The sequence below is a fragment of the Eriocheir sinensis genome, chromosome 33, assembly GCF_024679095.1.
Source record: "Eriocheir sinensis breed Jianghai 21 chromosome 33, ASM2467909v1, whole genome shotgun sequence".
Taxonomy (NCBI): Eukaryota; Metazoa; Arthropoda; class Malacostraca; order Decapoda; family Varunidae; genus Eriocheir; species Eriocheir sinensis.
In genome coordinates this window covers 8,531,136-8,549,165 of record NC_066541.1, presented here as the reverse complement: position 1 = coordinate 8,549,165, position 18,030 = coordinate 8,531,136, and the positions used below count along the sequence as shown (strand labels likewise).

Here is an 18,030-nt window from a genome sequence, read left to right as displayed (position 1 = left end):
ATGCAGGCAAGAAGTGCAAAGATGGAATGAAAGGAGGGAGAAAAGGGAGGAGAAGCTTATGAATAAAAGAAGACTTTGGAACGAACGCAAAGTGATTCTGTGAGGAGGAATATCGGTGAGGTGAGGAAGGCGTGGGGAGGTGGAGCAAAAGGAGGAGAATCATTTGTGAGAGGAAAATTTGTTGAATGGGAAAAGAAAGTGTAACCAATGAGGAAAATACCCTAAATAGAAAAGATAATGGAAGAGGAAAATATTATGAGGAAAAGCTGCAGAGATAAAGAGGAAGAGCAAGAGGATCATTTGTAAAAAAAGTTATTACGAAGGGGAAGGTAGGCAAGGAAGAAAATAATCAACGAAGAAAGGATACTAGAAGAGGAAAAATTATAAGGTAAGCCTGCAGAGATAAAGTTATAAGAAAAAAAGAGAAGGAGAATTAGGAGAATTATCAGTAGATGGGAAAAGAAGAGATAGCCAAGGAGAAAGATGCCCTAAATAGAAAAGATAGAAGAGGAAACGAATAGAAAAGCTGCAAATATGGAGGAAGAGGAAGAGAAGTAGCAATTAAAGGAAGATTATAACATGGGGAAAAGATATTGAGGGAAAAATATACCCACTGAAAGGAAGAAAAAATAATGTACTAGAAAAGGGAAAAAATATAAGGAAAAAACCGCAAGGATAGAGTTCAAGGAAAGGAAGAGGAAGAGGAGTACTGGAAGAAAGATTACTGCACCGAGAATATAAAAAAGGAACTAAGAAAAAATAACCCAGAGAATGAAAAGGTACCAGAAAACGTCCAGAACTGAAAGGATATCAACGAGAGGGAAGAGTTCTAGGAAGGAGATGTAAAGGAGGAACACGAGGAGGAGGAAAATTAGACTCAGGTGCCCAAGAAAAAAATAATAATCGACACGAGCAACGAAAGTAAACCCAAGAAAGGAGATACTAACGAATATGCTGGACTGACACGAAGTTACCATGACTGTAAAGATTCTGAGGCAAAGGAGAGATGATGTATAGTGAGGAAGAGGTGGAGAAATATAAGTAGGATAATAAAGTCACTCAAGGAAGGCAAAGGAAAAGGGAAGTTAGTTATATAAAAGTGGTGAAATAACAATGATATGAAAAAGGTGTGAAGCAGCAGAGGAGAGATGGAAGGTGAGGACGAGGTGGAAAAACATTAATAAATGAAAATAAAAAAAAATAGTAACACAAGCAAAGTAAACGGAGGCAAAAAAGAAATAAGAAGACGTTTGGTGATATAAAAGAGTGGGGTGAAATAATAAGTTTGTGGAGAGTCCTGAGGCAAAGGCAGGAGGGATAGAGAGTGAGGAGGAGGTGGAGAAATATAAGTAGGAGAATAAATAGTCACTCAAGATAGGTAAAGGAGAAGAGAAGTTGGTGATTTAAAAGTGAAGTAAAAAAACGAGTAATGTGATGATTTTGAGGCAGAGGAAGAAGCTGAGGATGAGGTGGGGAAACAGAAAGTAGAGTAGAAGAAAAAAATAGTTGTTTAATGGAGGTAAAGGAAAAGATATATTGGTGATATGATAGGGTGAACTAAAATAATGAAGATTTTGATGTGGTGTAAGGCAGAGGAGGAGGAATGGAGGATGAGAATGAGGTGTAGAAATTTAAGTAGAAAAATAAATAGTCACTAAAGGAAGGTAAAGAAGAAGAGAAGTTTGGTGATATAAAAGTGAAGTGAAATTACGAGGACTGTGATGGTTCTGCGGTAAAGGAGAAAGGATGGAAGGCTAAGACGAGGTGAAGAAACATATGTGGGAAATTAAATAGCTCCACAAGTAAAGTAAACAAAGGTGAAGGAGACGAGAGATTGTTGATTGAAAAAAGTGAAGTGGTTCTGCGGTAAAGGAGAAACGATGGAAGGCTAAGACAAGGTGAAGAAGCATAAGTGGGAAAATAGATAGTTCCACAAGTAAAGTATTTAAAGGTAAAGGAGACGAGAGATTGTTGATAGAAAAGAATGAAGTGATATAATGAGGATTTGGAAGAGACGAGAGATTGTTGATAGAAAAGAATGAAGTGATATAATGAGGATTTGGAAGGGTTGTGAGGCAAAGGAGGAGGGATGGAAGAGACGAGAGATTGTTGATAGAAAAGAGTGAAGTGATATAATGAGGATTTGGAAGGGTTGTGAGGCAGAGGAGGAGGGATGGAAGAGACGAGAGATTGTTGATAGAAAAGAGTGAAATGATATAATGAGGATTTGAAAGGATTGTGAGGCAGAGGAGGAGGGATGGAGGATGAGAAAGGTGGAGCTATATAAGGACGAGAATAAATATTTCCCAAGCAAAGTAAACAAAGGTAAATGAAAAGAGAGTTTGGTGATATAGAAGAATGAAGTGGAATGCGAGGATTTGGAAGGATTGTTATGATTCTGAGGCAAAGGAAGAGGGTGAGGACGAGATGGAGAAACATTAAGTAAGAAAATAAATAGTCACCCAAGGAAGGTAAGCGAAGCCAAGGAAAAAGAGAGATTATTGATGCAGAAGAATGAGGTGAATTGACGAGAAATTTTAAAAGTTTGAGGCCGAGGAGAAAGTAGGTGGAGGCTGAGTACAAAGTGGAGAAACATAACGTCACTCTCATAAAATAATCGCCTAAGTCATTTTCATAGATTTCCAGATTTTTCTTTACATCAATTATTCAACATGTGACGCCCTTTTTTGTGTAGTTTCCTTCGTCATTCATGGTTTGAGTGTTCTTGAATTAGGTCGGTATTCTCAAACGCTTCCGCCTCTCACATCACCTATTTCCAAAGGCTGAAAAGGAGATCCATCGCATGCTGCTGAGTGTTATTTAAGGTTGATTGTATAGAAGAATGATCAAACTACCAGAAGGGTCATAAAACTATCCCTGTAAATGACCAAAACTCCTACGAAAGCCTTGTCAAATGTGTGTTCTGGACGCCGAAATGTTCAAGAATGTGACCCTTAGCCTCTTCATTTCTGCCTAAATCTTAAGGCAAATGAGATAATGGCGGTTCTTTTTCGGATTTCCTGAGAGTAGAAAAAAAATTGAATTAGGCGGTTTGTTTACGAAGGTGACGATAAGTAGGAAGATAAATCGTCACTGAAGGAGGATAAGAGAGAGAGAGAGAGAGAGAGAGAGAGAGAGAGAGATTGTTGATATAATAAAGTGAGAGAGTGAAAATTAAGAAGGCATGAGAGAAAACGGAGAAAGGGTGGGAATTGAGGATGAATCAAAGAAGCATAAGTCGGAAAATAAGTGCTCATGGAAAGTAAAATAAAAGAGAAGCTGATAAATATAAGAGAGTGAAATAACGATGTTTTGGAAGTGGTGTGAGGCAGAGGAGGAAGGGTGGGGCGTGAGGAAGAGGTGGGGATGTATAACCCGGAAAAAGAAATGGTTACACAAGGAAGATAAGCGCTGTGAAAGAGGGCGTTAATGAATGTTATAAAAACGAGAGGAAATAAACGAGTGAAAGGAAGTCATTCAGAAGCGTTGAGAGGATGGAGAGGAAACACATGGAGTAGAAAAAAAGAAAGTTGATTAAATACTGAAGGAAAACGAAGGGAAGAACACTGATGGTTGATTCGAAAGAAGGAAAAGGAGAATTATGAGGAAAGGATGCAAGAGGAGCAGGAGGAGGAGGAGGAGGAGGAGCAGGAGTATAAGCAGGAAGGAGAATCTATACTCGTTGAAAAGCAGAGCAAAACTAAACAGAGCAAAAAGTGAAAAGTGTGCGAAGAGGAGGAAGAGTAGAAAGAAAAAGAACAAGAAGAAAAGAAAAGAAGAAGAAAAAGTAGAAGAAGAGGAGGAGGAGGAGAAACAGGAAAAGGAGGGACAAGACAAAGAGCACCACCGGGATGATAAGGAGAAAACAAAACTACTGTAACACAAAGAAAAACTAATCTCCCAAGCAGAGAGTGACGATAGAGCGATTACATAAGCAGGAAATCCGCTGGATGAAGTGTCGTCAGGAGCACCGGGGGAAGAGACTGATACACTGGAGGGAGAGAGCGCTGGGCCAGGGAAGGGGTAGGTGAAGGCGGTGGTGGGGAGTCTGACTGGTGTGAGATGGAATAGAGGTGCAAGAGAAGGAGGTGTGCTGGTGATTAGTATTGTAAGGAAGAGAAGGATGAGATGGAATATAAATGAAATGGACGGAAATGTGATGGTGTTTAGTGTGATCAGGAAGTTGGTTTATGATAGAATTAAAGGGCAATAGGAGGAGATAAGTTCGTAGGTGTTTGATATTATAATGAAGAAGAGCATGAGGCAGGGAAAGGTTCGTTGGTTCGAGATGGAATATAAATGAAATAGACGGAAATGTGATGGTGTTTAGTGTGATCAGGAAGTTGGTTTACGATAGAATTAAAGGGCAATAGGAGGAGATATGTTCGTAGGTGTTTGATATTGTAATGAAGAAGAGCATGGGTCAGGGGAAGGTTCGTTGGTTTGAGATGGAATATAAATGAAATAGACGGAAATGTGTTGGTGTTTAGTGTGATCAGGAAGTTGGTTTACGATAGAATTAAAGGGCAATAGGAGGAGATATGTTCGTAGGTGTTTGATATTATAATGAAGAAGAGCATGAGTCAGGGAAAGGTTCGTTGGTTCGAGATGGAATATAAATGAAATAGACGGAAATGTGTTGGTGTTTAGTGTGATCAGGAAGTTGGTTTACGATAGAATTAAAGGACAATAGGAGGAGATAAGTTCGTAGGTGTTTAATATCATAAGGAAGTAGAGGATAAGTCAGGGAAAGGCTTGCTGGTTGGAGATGGAATAAAAGTGCAATAGAAAGTTATATAGAAGAATTATGAGGATGCTAGTTAGTAGTTAATGAGACTGGCATGGAACGCAAAGCTAAAAGTAGGAAAGAAAGAGGAAAAAGTAAAAAAGAAAGGTAGAAAAAAAAGAGGAAGAGGTCAGTGGAGTTAGCGGAAGTCTGGCTGGTTTAAGATTGAATAAAAGTGGAGTAAAGAGTCATTCACAAGAGTTACGAGGAGATAAAAGTAAATGAGAAAGAGGAAAAGTTCAAAGATAGAAATAAAAAAGAAAGAGGAAGAGGTCAGTGGATTTAGTATAGAATTTGCCTGGTTAGAGAGATCAATAGAGATGCAAGAGATAAAAATTCAAGAGTTGTGGGGATGGAGTGTAAATATGAAAGTAGGAAAAAAAGAGGAAAAGGTCAAAGATAGAAATAAAAAAGAAAGAGGAAGAGGTCAGTGGATTTAGTATAGAATTTGCCTGGTTAGAGAGATCAATTGAGATTCAAGAGATAGAAATTCACAAGAGTTACGAGGAGATAAAAGTAAATGAGAAAGAGGAAAAGTTCAAAGATAGAAATAAAAAAGAAAGAGGAAGAGGTCAGTGGATTTAGTGTAGAATTTGCCTGGTTAGAGAGATCAATAGAAATTCAAGAGTTGTGGGGATGAAGTGTAAACATGAAAGTAGGAAAAAAAGAGGAAAAGGTCAAAGATAAAAGTAAGAATCGAAGAGGCAGAGGTCAGGACAGTTAGTGGAAGTCCGAGTGGTTTTAAATTGAACAAAAGTGCAGTAGACTTGTAAGGAGAGAAGACAAACATGAAAGTAGGAAGGAATGAGGAAGGGGTCAACGATAAAAGAATAAAAGAAAGAGGGGAAGAGGTCGGTGGAGTTAGGGGAAGTCTGGCAATAAACGTACAATAGAGAGTCATACAGAGGCGTTATGAGGATGGGGCGCAGACATAAAAAAGTGGTGAAAAAAAGTTGGTTATATACGGAAGGAAAACGAAGGGCAAGGGAACACTTCTGGGTGATTCGAAAGAAGGAAAATAAGAGCTATGAGGAGTGTTTGTTATCGTAAGCAAGCAGAAAGTAGGAAAAAAGTTTGTCACACAGGGAAGTAAAACGAAGGGAAAGAGAACACTGCTGATTAATTAGAAAAAAAAGGAGGAAAAGAGCTATAAAGAGGTTTAGGATCATAAGGAAAGAGAAAACAGGAAAGAACGTTGGCCACACAGGGAAGGGAAACAAAGGGAAAGAGAGCATTATTGGTTGATTCGAGAGAAGGGGAAGCAAGAACTATTAGGATATTTACTATTATAGGGAAGGAGAGCGTGAGGGATGTTGATACAGCAAACCTAAAGAGATCCACAGAACAGCATCAACAAGCAAAAGAAAACGATGGCAAGACAGGCGGAGACACAAACTTAGACATTTCCCTCCGCTCAAATACGACAATGAAGAAAAGAATTAAGAGCAGGAAAGAGTTTGGTGTGAAGATAATGACAACGCAGTGAAGGAAGACAAACTTAAAGAAGAATAAGAGATAAAATAATAAGATAATGAGTGTTGGCTTCAAAGGGAATAAAAGAATCGTGCCGGAGAGAATAACAGACACATAGAGAAAGGAAAGATGCGTGTTTTCAGCAAATGACCGGAGGCTTGGGAGTGTGAAAAAGAAGGAAACACTATTATTACTATTGGCACCATTACTACTACTACTACTACTACTACTACTACTACTACTACTTTTAACACTATTACTACTATTAACACTTCATTGGACATCCGCCAGCTCTGAACACAAAGGGCACACAAAGAAAGGGAACCTGCAAGTCTTCAGTAACTGGTAATTTGCTGAGGACTGAGAACGAAAAAAGGAAAAAATATATTAATACACTCAGGAAAAACACGACTCCACTTGCAACGTCCAAGGTCTGAGTGTATCCATCTCCACCATTACGTCATTTCCTCTACAATACAAGACATTCATTAATAAGACCAGCAAGGGACCGGACATTAGTGAGAGCAATATATCTATTCAGAGCAAGGCTTCTATAGAGAGGGTGCAGGAATATGGCCAACGAGGGACTGGGGATCCATTACGGGGCACAATTTATCGCTAAGAGCAAGGATGCGGTAACTCGGGGCACAAAAACCTCGTCACACCACATTTGAGACGCACTGTGATTTACGGCGTTGGGTTTGTAAAGCAGAACCAGTTGCACATGAAAGGTAACCGCGAGACCCCACACCGGAGCGTTCAAGGAGACATTACAGTAAAGAGATAACGAAGGATGAAAAAAATGGAGCTGACAGAATGAGGAAAAGTGGAACTGCCAAACTTGAGAATAGAAAGACGAACTCCCAGAACGAAGAAAAAAAATCGTACTCCCAGAATAAAGAAGTCGTATTCCCAGAATGAAGAAAAAACTCGTACTGCCAAAATGAAAAAAAAATCGTACTGCCAGAATGAAGAAAAAAAGTCGTACTGCAAGAATGAAGAAAAAAAGTCGTACCACCAGAATGAAGAAAAAAAGTCGTACTGCCAGAATGAAGAAAAAACTCGTACTGCCAAAATGAAAAAAATTCGTGCTGCCAGAATGAAGAAAAAAAGTCGTACTGCCAGAATGAAGAAAAAAGTCGTACTGCCAGAATGAAGAAAAAAGTCGTACTGCCAGAATGAAGAAAAAAGTCGTACTGCCAGAATGAAGAAAAAAGTCGTACTGCCCGAATGAGAGAAAAACGAACTGCAGAATTTACAGAATTATAAAAAAAAGACGAACTCCCAGAATGAAAAGGAAAGTCGAAATGCCAGAATGAGAAAAAAGTTGAAGTACTAGAACGAGAAAAACGTCCCCTTGCCAGAGTACCACAGAGAGGAACCTGTTTAGCAGCAAAGGTGATCCCGACCCCCGCATGAGGCTTCAAGGCCACACCAGAACTTGATTTGAGGAGGAAACGTCAGAGCTGCTGTTGGTTTGGTGTCGTGATGCGAGGAGGGATTTTTTTTCACAGTCAAGGAAAATAAAGCAGGATAATGACTGTTGGATTAAAAGAGAATGAAAGAATTGTGTCAAAGAACCAATTAATAAGAGTGTTAATAAAGAAGGAATATGTACAACCACTTTATTAGCACTTCAAACTTAAGTGAAAAAATATACACGAACTCCAAACGTTCAGAAACTGGTTATTCCCAGAGAACTGAGAAAAGATATTAATGCAACATGGGAAAACCTGAATCCGCTTGAAACGTCAGAGATCTGTGTATAGTTACCTTCACCATTATATTATTTCCTCCACAATACGACAAAACACCCATTAATAAGATCAGCAGGGGACCGGACATGGTAAGCGCACCGAAACGCAGTCATAGGAAGCAACAAAACAAAGGTGGCATTGAACCTCCGCCACAAACTCTGCAAGGAATGGACGGAAGAACTCGCCCCGCCCTTAACGATGAGACATGATGGATGCCTTGGGGTAGAAAATATTACCAAGCTGGAATTGTTGGAACCAAGACAAAGACCAACACTTTGTCATCCATTTTACATTAGGGTTTATGTCTGCAAGAAGTGGATGGAACACCTTGTCCTATACCCACAACGAGGAGGCATGATAGATGGAGTTAGAAAATATTGCCAAGTTGGAAATATTGAAACCAAGAAGATATACACTTTGTCATCCATTTTACATCAGGGTTTTCGTCTGCAAGAAGTGGATGGAATACCTTCTCCTATACCCACAACGAGGAGGCACGATAAATGGAGTGAGTTAGAAAATATTGCCAAGTTGGAAATGTTGAAACCAAGGCGACTTACTCTTTGTCATCTGTATTACATTAGGATTTGTATGCAGACATGATTGATAGAGAGGGACGGAAAGTAATACCAAGCTGGAATTCCTGAAACCAAGGAGACTTACACTTTGTCATTTATTTCACATTAGGGTCTTTATCCATTTATTCCGATTTATGCAGTAATATTTTGGCGGCAGGGGAGTCTGGCGAGGGATCAGAGCAGAAACGTCAGTAAAGAAAACCGATGGCGAGCTTCAAAATATGCGAAACAATTTTTTTTTCTTTTTTTCTTTTTTTTAAGATTATTGAACCTTTTGAGACTTGCCACGAGCTCCCTTTACCGCAGCACCGTCAGGCGTTTAGATGATACATACATAAAGGAAAAAAAAAAAACATACAGGGTTAAGAGATGAACTATACACCTGTTTCTGTATGGCGTTAATAAACACAAAAAAATGAGAAAACATACATACAAAACAAAAAACAAACATATAAAGACAAATACACACAAAAACAAACACATACAAAAAAAAAAACCACCCACAGAAACAAACTCACATACAAAAACAAACATGCAAAAACAAACACATGGAAAAACTCGGCCAGCTTTTATATTTATTTATTTATTTATTTATTTATTTTTGTTTGTTTGTTTGTTTTTCGTTTCTAGTTTTTCCCTTGAACTGTTTTAATTTGCTGCAAACACACACACACACACACACACACACACACACACACACACACACACACACACACACACACACACACACACACACACACACATACCAAACTCCTCCCAACAAAGACAAACACACACACACACAAACACTAAAATAAACAGCAACGAAAAACAAACATATAAATATAAACTTACAAATGCAAACACATACAAAAACAAGGACACATACAAAAACAAACACACACACTAACAAAGACATACCAAGCTCCTCGGTCCACGTAACGGCTTGGCCCCAAACAACCGCCCAAAATTTCTCCGCCCCGTATAAGCCAGAGGGAAGTGCCTGTACCATGGGTGACCCCGCTCTCTCTCTCTCTCTCTCTCTCTCTCTCTCTCTCTCTCTCTCTCTCTCTCTCTCTCTCTCTCTCTCTCTCTCTCTCTCTCTCTCTCTCTCTCTCTCTCTCTCTCTCTCTCTCTCTCTCTCTCTCTCTCTCTCTCTCTCTCTCTCTCTCACTCTCTCTCTCTCTCTCTCTCTCTCTCTCTCTCTCTCTCTCTCTCTCTCTCTCTCTCTCTCTCTCTCTCTCTCTCTCTCTCTATCTCTCTCTCTCTCTCTCTCTCTCTCTCTCTCTCTCTCTCTCTCTCTCTCTCTCTCTCTCTCTCTCTCTCTCTCTCTCTCTCTCTCTCTCTCTCTCTCTCTCTCTGTTGTTTATCGCCTAGATTTATTGGTTTACCGTTTTCTTTGGGGTGAATAGCTTTGTGTGTGGTACGTTTTCTTCTTTTTTCTTTATCCTACTTACCCAAATACTTACCCACCTGCCTACCTATCTAACTAACGTCTACCTACCAACCTAACTAGCTATCTAACTAACTAATTAACTACCTTCTTATTTCCCTACCTACTTACTTGCTTACCTACCTACCTACCTATATACATACATACATACATACATTCCTATCTACCCACCTACCTACCTGCATATCCTCTTACCTGGCGCCCTAGCTTTCTTTTTTCAACCCTTCTACCTATTTAATAATCTACCCATATATTCCCCCCACGTACACACACACACACACACACACACACACACACACACACACACACACACACACACACACACGCACATACACATACGGCTCGTACCCTATCGCACCCTATACATTCTTAATACCCCAATGTCCTCTGTAGTGAACACTCTCTCTCTCTCTCTCTCTCTCTCGTTACTATGTTTAATTTATTTTTAAACTTAATTCCTCATATTTCTCGTAACCAGTTTTATTTAATTATTATCCTGTAATTATTCATGATTATAGCTCGTCTTAATCATATAATCAGTGCTATGTAAACATAATCCCTTAATTACGGATGTATGAATGTAATTGTCTGAGTAATTATCTGTGGCTCCTAATTATCTTGTCATCAACTCACATGTCTAACCCACCACAGGGGCAAGGGCAATGCAACGGAGATGAGCACAGAGGTCACGCGCAGCTATTATTTAACTTTTATTTGCTCTGGTTTCCTCATTCCTGCAACTATTCCATGCTTATCGTTTTCTTCTATATTGTATGCCTCCTATTTATCTTTACCTATCACTCATTCCCACTCCTCCCTTTCCTCTCACTTCCTTATCCTAAAAATCTATCAGCTGTGTTACCTGACCTTACCTTTGTTCACCTGTCCGTCTCTCCGCCAGGTGTCGCAAGAAGCAGTGGCGGACCGACCTACCGCCCACTTCCGTCATCATCACCTTCCACAACGAAGCGCGCTCCACCCTCCTCCGCACCGTCGTCAGGTACGTCAACACCTCCCTCACCTTTGCTACACCTTGATACTCCACTTCCTATAAAAACACATCAATTTGTCCCCTCTTGTCCCCACTCCTCCTCCCTTTCCTGTAGCTCCCTCACCCTTCAAATAACTCCTTCCACTCCTCCCTGTCCACTTCACGTCAACATTTCGGGTCTTCCCAACTTAACCTCCATTTGCTATACCTCCCTTACCATAAAATCATTCCCCATATCCCATTCCTTCTCCCTTTTCCTTTACGTCCCTTACCATAAAAACGTTCCCCATATCGTTTCGTTCCCACTTGTTCCCATTCCTCCTCCCTTTTCCTATACGTTCCTTACCATAAATCACTCCTCCCCACACCAATTCGTCCCCCCTTGTTCCCATTCCTCCTCCCTTCCCTCTAACTCCCGTACCCTTAAAATCACTCCACCCCATTCCACCTCCCTTCCCTCTAACTCCCGTACCCTTAAAATCACTCCATCCCATTCCTCCTCCTTTCCTCTAACGTTCCTACCATAAATCACTCCTCCCATTCCACCTCCGTCCTCTAACTCCCGTTAAAAACTCTCACCCATTCCACCTCCCTTCCCTCTAACTCCCGTACCCTTAAAATCACTCCACCCCATTCCACCTCCCTTTCCTCTAACTCCCGTACCCTTAAAATCACTCCACCCCATTCCACCTCCCTTCCCTCTAACTCCCGTACCCTTAAAATCACTCCACCCCATTCCACCTCCCTTTCCTCTAACTCCCGTACCCTTAAAATCACTCCATCCCATTCCACCTCCCTTCCCTCTAACTCCCGTACCCTTAAAATAACTCGACCCCATTCCACCTCCCTTCCCTCTAACTCCCGTACCCTTAAAATCACTCCACCCCATTCCACCTCCCTTCCCTCTAACTCCCGTACCCTTAAAATCACTCCACCCCATTCCACCTCCCTTCCCTCTAACTCCCGTACCCTTAAAATCACTCCACCCCATTCCACCTCCCTTTCCTCTAACTCCCGTACCCTTAAAATCACTCCACCCCATTCCACCTCCCTTCCCTCTAACTCCCGTACCCTTAAAATCACTCCACCCCATTCCACCTCCCTTTCCTCTAACTCCCGTACCCTTAAAATCACTCCACCCCATTCCACCTCCCTTCCCTCTAACTCCCGTACCCTTAAAATCACTCCACCCCATTCCTCCTCCCTTCCCTCTAACTCCCGTACCCTTAAAATCACTCCACCCCATTCCACCTCCCTTTCCTCTAACTCCCGTACCCTTAAAATCACTCCACCCCATTCCTCCTCCCTTTCATCTACCTCTCTTATCTTAAAAATCTATCGTCTGTGTGACTGTATTCTCTTCTCCTTTTCATTTTGTCTCCTCTTTTATTATTTCACTCATTACTGTTTTTTTTTCTTATTATCCCCAAAATCTTTCACTTGTTTTACTTTTCCTCGTTTTTCGCTCTCATCTTTTTTTATTACTTCACTAATTTTGTACCTCATGTTCTCCCAACCTTTGCTTGTTTTTCGCCTTTCCCTCGCCTTACCTTAACTTGCCTCCTCACCCCACCTTCATTTCTTTCTTTTCGTCTTTCTTTGCACTTTATTATGTCTCTTCTCTTCTTATTTTCTTTTCTCATGTTCTCCCAACCTTTGCTTGTTTTTCGCCTTTCCCTCGCCTTACATTAACTTACCTCCTCACTCCACCTTCATTTCTTTCTTTTCGTCTTTCTTTGCACTTAATTATGTCTCTTCTCTTCTTATTTTCCTTTTTCAGCCGTCCCACACGCTGTTTTTCAATCAACTTGCTTCATCTTTTCCCCCCCCCCCCTTTTTTTTTTTTTGCTAATCCTTGCTATCCTGTGGCCTTCCCCTTTGGTTTCTTTGTCTTCATCATCATTATCTTCATCATTGTTGTCTTCTAATCTTCTTTTCCTTCTCTCCTCCTCTTCCTCCTCTTCCTCCTCGTCCTTCAGCCTCCACCTCTCACCACTAATCTCTTTTACACCTTTGTTTCTCTTCCTCCCGCCCGCCTGCTCCCCTCTTTACCTCCTTCCTTTCACCTTTCCTTTCACGCGCCTTCACCTGTCCCTCACGCACCGCCCACCTGTCCACACACACCTCTCGACTCTTTTCTTTAACTTTTCTCACCTTTCCCGGTTCCCGCGAGACTTCCCTGACCTCCTCCATGCGTTGAGGACTTTTGCTTTTCTTTTATAGTTTCTTTTGTGTATTACTTCGCTACTACTTCTATTACTACTACTACTACTACTACTACTACTACTACTACTACTACTACCACTACTTCTACTACCCATTGCTGTCCTTGTCTTTTTTTCTCCTTCTCCATTGTCCTATTTTTTATTCACGTTCATTTTTCTGCTTCCAGCCTCGTGTGTGTGTGTGTGTGTGTGTGTGTGTGTGTGTGTGTGTAACCTCTCTCTCTCTCTCTCTCTCTCTCTCTCTCTCTCTCTCTCTCTCTCTCTCTCTTGTTACCTCTCTTTAACCTTATTTCTTTGTTATTCTTCGTCACCTTCTCTTCTTCCATTTCTTCTCTCTTACTCTCCTTTACCTCTTGTTTTATTTTCCTTTTAAACACCTCATTCTTCTGTTGACCTCCTTTCCTTTCTCTCCGTCTCCATTTTCCTCTTTCTCCTCCTCCTCCTTTCATTCCCCTCTCATTATTCCATACTCATGCTCATCTTTCCTTCCATTCACTCTCTCCTCCAGTATCTATTCTCCTCACTCCTCCCCTCTTCCTCTCCTCCCTCTCTCTCCCCTCCCCTCCTCCCTCCCCGCCATCTCATTAATCCTTTGTCCTCGTAGATACAGTGAAGCTCGCCCTTTGTTACGCTTCCTTTATCTCTCATTACTCGGCGCAGTATTAGGGATCAATTGGAAATGAAGGCTATATAGGTCTCTCTCTCTCTCTCTCTCTCTCTCTCTCTCTCTCTCTCTCTCTCTCTCTCTCTCTCTCTCGCTTTCACACAATTTACTTTTTCTTTTTCTATGGTTACCTTCTTAATTATTTACCTTTTCACGCACCTACCTACCTGCTTACCTAAATACCTACCTAACCTTTCTACCTTTCTAATTACCCATGAACCGACTTACCTATCCACGTTTCTACCTATATTCCTACCTACATACCTACCTACCTACCTACCTGTCTACTTATCAACCTATCTATATATTTACATCTATTTCCTCGTTTGTCTTATACCGTCCATCTATATATATCTTGGCATCACGTGGGAATGTCTAAACGATTGGAGTCTATTTTAATCTTGATAATATAATGGGTCGTTGAAGAGCTAATAAATAAGATGAATGAATGGATGGAAAAAGTGAAGAGAGAGAGAGTAATAATGGGTAATTAACGAGGGCCTGGCCTGAAGATGAAGATGAAAGGCGAAAGTGAAGCGTGTGTAATGGGAGGCAGAGGAGAAAATGAGACGGAGGAAGGTGATATATTAGAGGGCACAGGAGAGAGAGAGAGAGAGAGAGAGAGAGAGAGAGAGAGAGAGAGAGAGAGAGAGAGAGAGAGAGAGAGAGAGAATCAGAATCAGAATCAGAATGCTTTATTCCATTAAAGTACAATGTACAATGGCTTTTCTCTTAATTACTAAATACTTTACATGTAGTACAGATATCATATATAAGACTTTCTTTAACTAATCTTTTATCTTAATTACTAAATATTTACATGGGATATCATATATAGGAACTTGCTAGATATAATACATATGTACGAGATAAGTGTATATTATGTCCTTCACGCGTTCTTTAGCAAAAGCCTCCTTGAAGAGCGTGAATAGTTAGGGCTTTCTTGAAGCTCGTGAGTGACGGGAGTTCTTTTATATTAGGGGGGAGCTTGTTCCATGCTCTTGGTCCACTTACTAATAGTGACCGCGCACCATTGTCTGTTCTCACTCTTGGGATAAATAGGTCTCCGTTTTGTCTCGTTACAAGTTCGTTAATTTGTGTTACATATGGTAAGTTTAGTAGCCACTCAGGATAATATTTATGGGTCACTTTATACACCATTATGCACTGATCGAATTTCACTTTTTCTTTCATCTTTATCCACTTTAGTTCTTGTAACACAGGAGTAGCACGGCCGCGTCTTTTGTAGCCCCCAGCAGCAACTTTGGCAGCGAAGTTTTGCAGTTTTTGCACTCGCTGCATGAGGGTCTCATTGGTGTTGCCCCATATTTTTAGTCCGTAATTGATTAGACTTAACACTAGTGTCTTGATAACAATCACTCTGGTGTCCTTATCAAATATGTCCTTAATTCTGTTGATGAACATTATAACCCCTATTACTTTTTTGTTGAGTTGATGTATGTGTGTGTCGAACGTCATGTACTTGTCAAAGTAAACACCCAATATTTTAACATGTTTGCTTATTGGTATATCACGTCCGTCAAAGTTGATGGTCATATCATCTGGTAAGCTCGATAACAGTTGCCGTGTGCCGATAAATATAAATTGTGTTTTGTTAGAATTCAACATAAGGCCACTTTTTAGGAAGTAAGTCTTGGCATTCGACAGTGTTACTTTAGCTCTGGTTATTAGCTGGTCTATGTTATTAATGTTGTCACTGTGGATAAACTGTGTCATCTGCGTACTGAACCAGTATACAGTCGCTGATGTGATCTGAGATATCATTAACAAAAATAGTAAAAAGAATAGGGCCAAGGATAGAGCCTTGTGGGACTCCATGTGTTATTAAGGATTTGGGTGATATGTGATTGTTTAGCCGGACTGATTGAGTTCTGTTTGATAGGTAGTCTTGGATCCAGAAAGGGTCTATACGTAGTTTAAGGCATCGCTGCAGTAAAATGTCGTGGTTAACACTGTCGAATGCCTTCGATAAGTCACATAAAGTTATCAGAGTAATTATCTTGTTATCTAGGTTACTATATACATTATTGGATATTACTGTGAGAGCAGTTTCAGTAGATAGCTCCGGCCTGAATCCGTGTTGAGAGTTAGAAAGTAAAGCATTCCCTTCTAGGTGGTCAGAAAGTTGCTTAGCTACAATTTTTTCTAAGACCTTTGATATCACAGGGAGGAGAGATATAGGTCTGTAATTGGAGTTGATATTGCTATCCCCTCCTTTAAAAATCGGGACAACAATGGCATGTTTCCATGGGGTGGGAAATTTACCTGTAACTATTGAGGTGTTGAATATGCATGTTAGGTAGAAGGCTGTAACAAAAAGGCTGTCTTTTATGAAATTTAAAGAAATGCCATCGCTACCTACAGCTTTGGTCTCCTTTAGTTTGGATATCGTTAGAATTACAGTCTCAACATCAACTGGTTTAGGTCTGAAGAAGTTATTTGTGTCTAAGTTATCAATAGTGTCATGAGTTACTCGTACGTTGTCTGAGTTAGTATTATTGTTAGTAGAGTCATTTTTGCACCTCTCAAAAGTTTCTCTTCCTACGTTAGCAAAGTAGTTGTTAAAATCCTCCGCCTTGTCATTAATATCTTCGTTAGTGATGATGTTGTTATTAGGTTTATTGTTAGGCACTATACCTCTAATGTTACTCCACATTTGTGACGAGTTACCTTTACTTTGGCGGAATTTATCATGATAGTATGTCGTTTTTGCCTTGTGAAGCAGAGAGAGAGAGAGAGAGAGAGAGAGAAGGTAAACATAAGGTGGAAAGTTTTATCAATTTTGCTTCGGCGTTCTGATTACTGGTGAACGAAAGCATGTGTGTGTGTGTGTGTGTGTGTGTGTGTGTGTGTGTGTGTGTGTGTGTGTGTGTGTGTCAGGTCTCTCATCAACACCAACTCGTTTTCCTCACTAAGTCACGTTGTTTGGCTCTTGCTGGATCGTGGAGCGGATTGTTTGGTGGACGCGAGGTAGTGGTTGGTGAAGCGGAGACAAACACAGAAGTCTTGTTATGCGCGTGTGTAAAAAAAAAAAAAAAAAAAAAAAAAATCCGTGAAGCTAATGTTATGTAAAGGTAAGACAAATATTTACACAGTGATCGTGCTTTGCGATTTGAGTGAGAATTTTTGAAGAGAGAAAGGAGAGAAGAGAAGAGGAGAGAAGGTAAAAGATGAGAAGAGAGAAGGAATTGTGATGAAAATAATGGACAAAAAAGCAAATGTATACTAGACCCACCTACTTAAAGTAAAAATAAAAACTTTCGAATAATGTTACTTGCAACAAAAACAATAACAAAGGTATGCTGGACTTGCCTACTTAAAATAAAATAAAAAATACTTGGATTAACGTGCTGGGAATAAAAAAACAAAACATGCCAGAGCTACCTTCTTGAAGTGATCGTGCTTTGCGATTTGTGTGAGAATTCTTGAAGAGAGAGAGAAAGGAGAGAAGACAAGAGGAGAGAAGATAAAAGCTGAGAAGAGAGAAGGAACTGTGATGAAGAGATTAGAATAAAAATCAAATGTATACTTGACCCACCTACTTAAAATATAAATAAAATAAAAACTTTCGAATAACGTTACTTGGAACGAAAACAACAACAAAAGTATGCTAGACTTTCCTACTTAAATAAAAAGATACTTGGATTAACCTACTGGAAATAAAAATAAAAATAAATCATGCTAACACTACCTACTTTAAAGGCTGACGTGGAAGCAGATGGAGAGATGAAATCGGAGCCTTTGCCAGAACAGAGAGATGGAGGACAATAACCTCAGACAGAGATAGCTAGAGCGCATTGGGTAAGACCTTCATATATAACTGCAGTGAACTAGTAATGACGATGATGATGATGATGATAATGATGATGAATAGAGAGAAACCAATGCAGCGTGTCGGTAAGCTCTCGTAGTTATTAAAGAAATTATTATGACACTTAAGAGAAGGGGGAGAGGAAGAGGGGGAGGGAGAGGGTGTAGGGGAGAGAGGGAAAGAGAATAGAGACATCAGAACAACTAAGGAACCTACACCATACAAATGTACACGCCTGCTGTCCTTCCTTCTCCCTCACCTGTACCTTCGCCACTAACCCACTTCCTCTTCT

The 18,030-nt window shown here is 40.3% G+C and overlaps 2 protein-coding genes and 1 long non-coding RNA gene across 8 annotated transcripts in view; 2 read left to right on the top strand and 1 right to left on the bottom strand.

The window, feature by feature from the left end:
- LOC127006686 (polypeptide N-acetylgalactosaminyltransferase 2-like) overlaps positions 1-18,030 on the top strand; it is a 102,725-nt gene that overhangs the window by 56,597 nt on the left and 28,098 nt on the right. For both annotated transcript variants that reach the window (XM_050876881.1, XM_050876882.1), the window contains one exon: positions 10,928-11,026. In XM_050876881.1, coding sequence (XP_050732838.1) covers positions 10,928-11,026 — 99 coding nt within the window. The remainder of the gene's footprint in view (positions 1-10,927; positions 11,027-18,030) is intronic.
- On the top strand, positions 3,149-9,067 carry LOC127006689 (uncharacterized). The gene is made up of 3 exons (XR_007759697.1): positions 3,149-4,551; positions 4,712-5,178; positions 5,463-9,067. It is a non-coding gene; the product is annotated as an uncharacterized LOC127006689 (long non-coding RNA).
- Positions 11,034-12,842, bottom strand: LOC127006688 (uncharacterized). Of its 5 annotated transcripts, XR_007759695.1 has the most exons (5): positions 12,167-12,842; positions 12,065-12,115; positions 11,861-12,013; positions 11,606-11,758; positions 11,034-11,516 (listed from the first exon to the last, which is right to left on the bottom strand). XR_007759695.1 is itself a non-coding variant. In XM_050876888.1 (3 exons), the coding sequence occupies exons 1-3, from the start codon at positions 12,312-12,314 to the stop codon at positions 11,242-11,244; spliced, it is 933 nt and encodes a 310-aa protein (XP_050732845.1). In that variant the 5' UTR covers positions 12,315-12,842; the 3' UTR covers positions 11,034-11,241. The 5 variants fall into 5 exon arrangements, 3 of the variants coding, with proteins under 3 accessions (XP_050732845.1, XP_050732846.1, XP_050732843.1); XR_007759696.1 differs by lacking the exon at positions 12,065-12,115; XM_050876888.1 differs by having other exon boundaries at positions 11,606-12,013; positions 12,065-12,842.

Bases quoted from the DNA above. Each gene is read 5' to 3' on its own strand.
- LOC127006688 (XM_050876886.1), bottom strand. From the start codon at position 12,314: ATGGGGTGGAGTGATTTTAAGGGTACGGGAGTTAGAGGAAAGGGAGGT. The intron at 11,517-11,605 runs GTGGAATGGGTG...AGAGGAAAGGAG, and splicing joins GGGAGTTAGAGGGAAGGGAG to GAGGAATGGGATGGAGTGAT.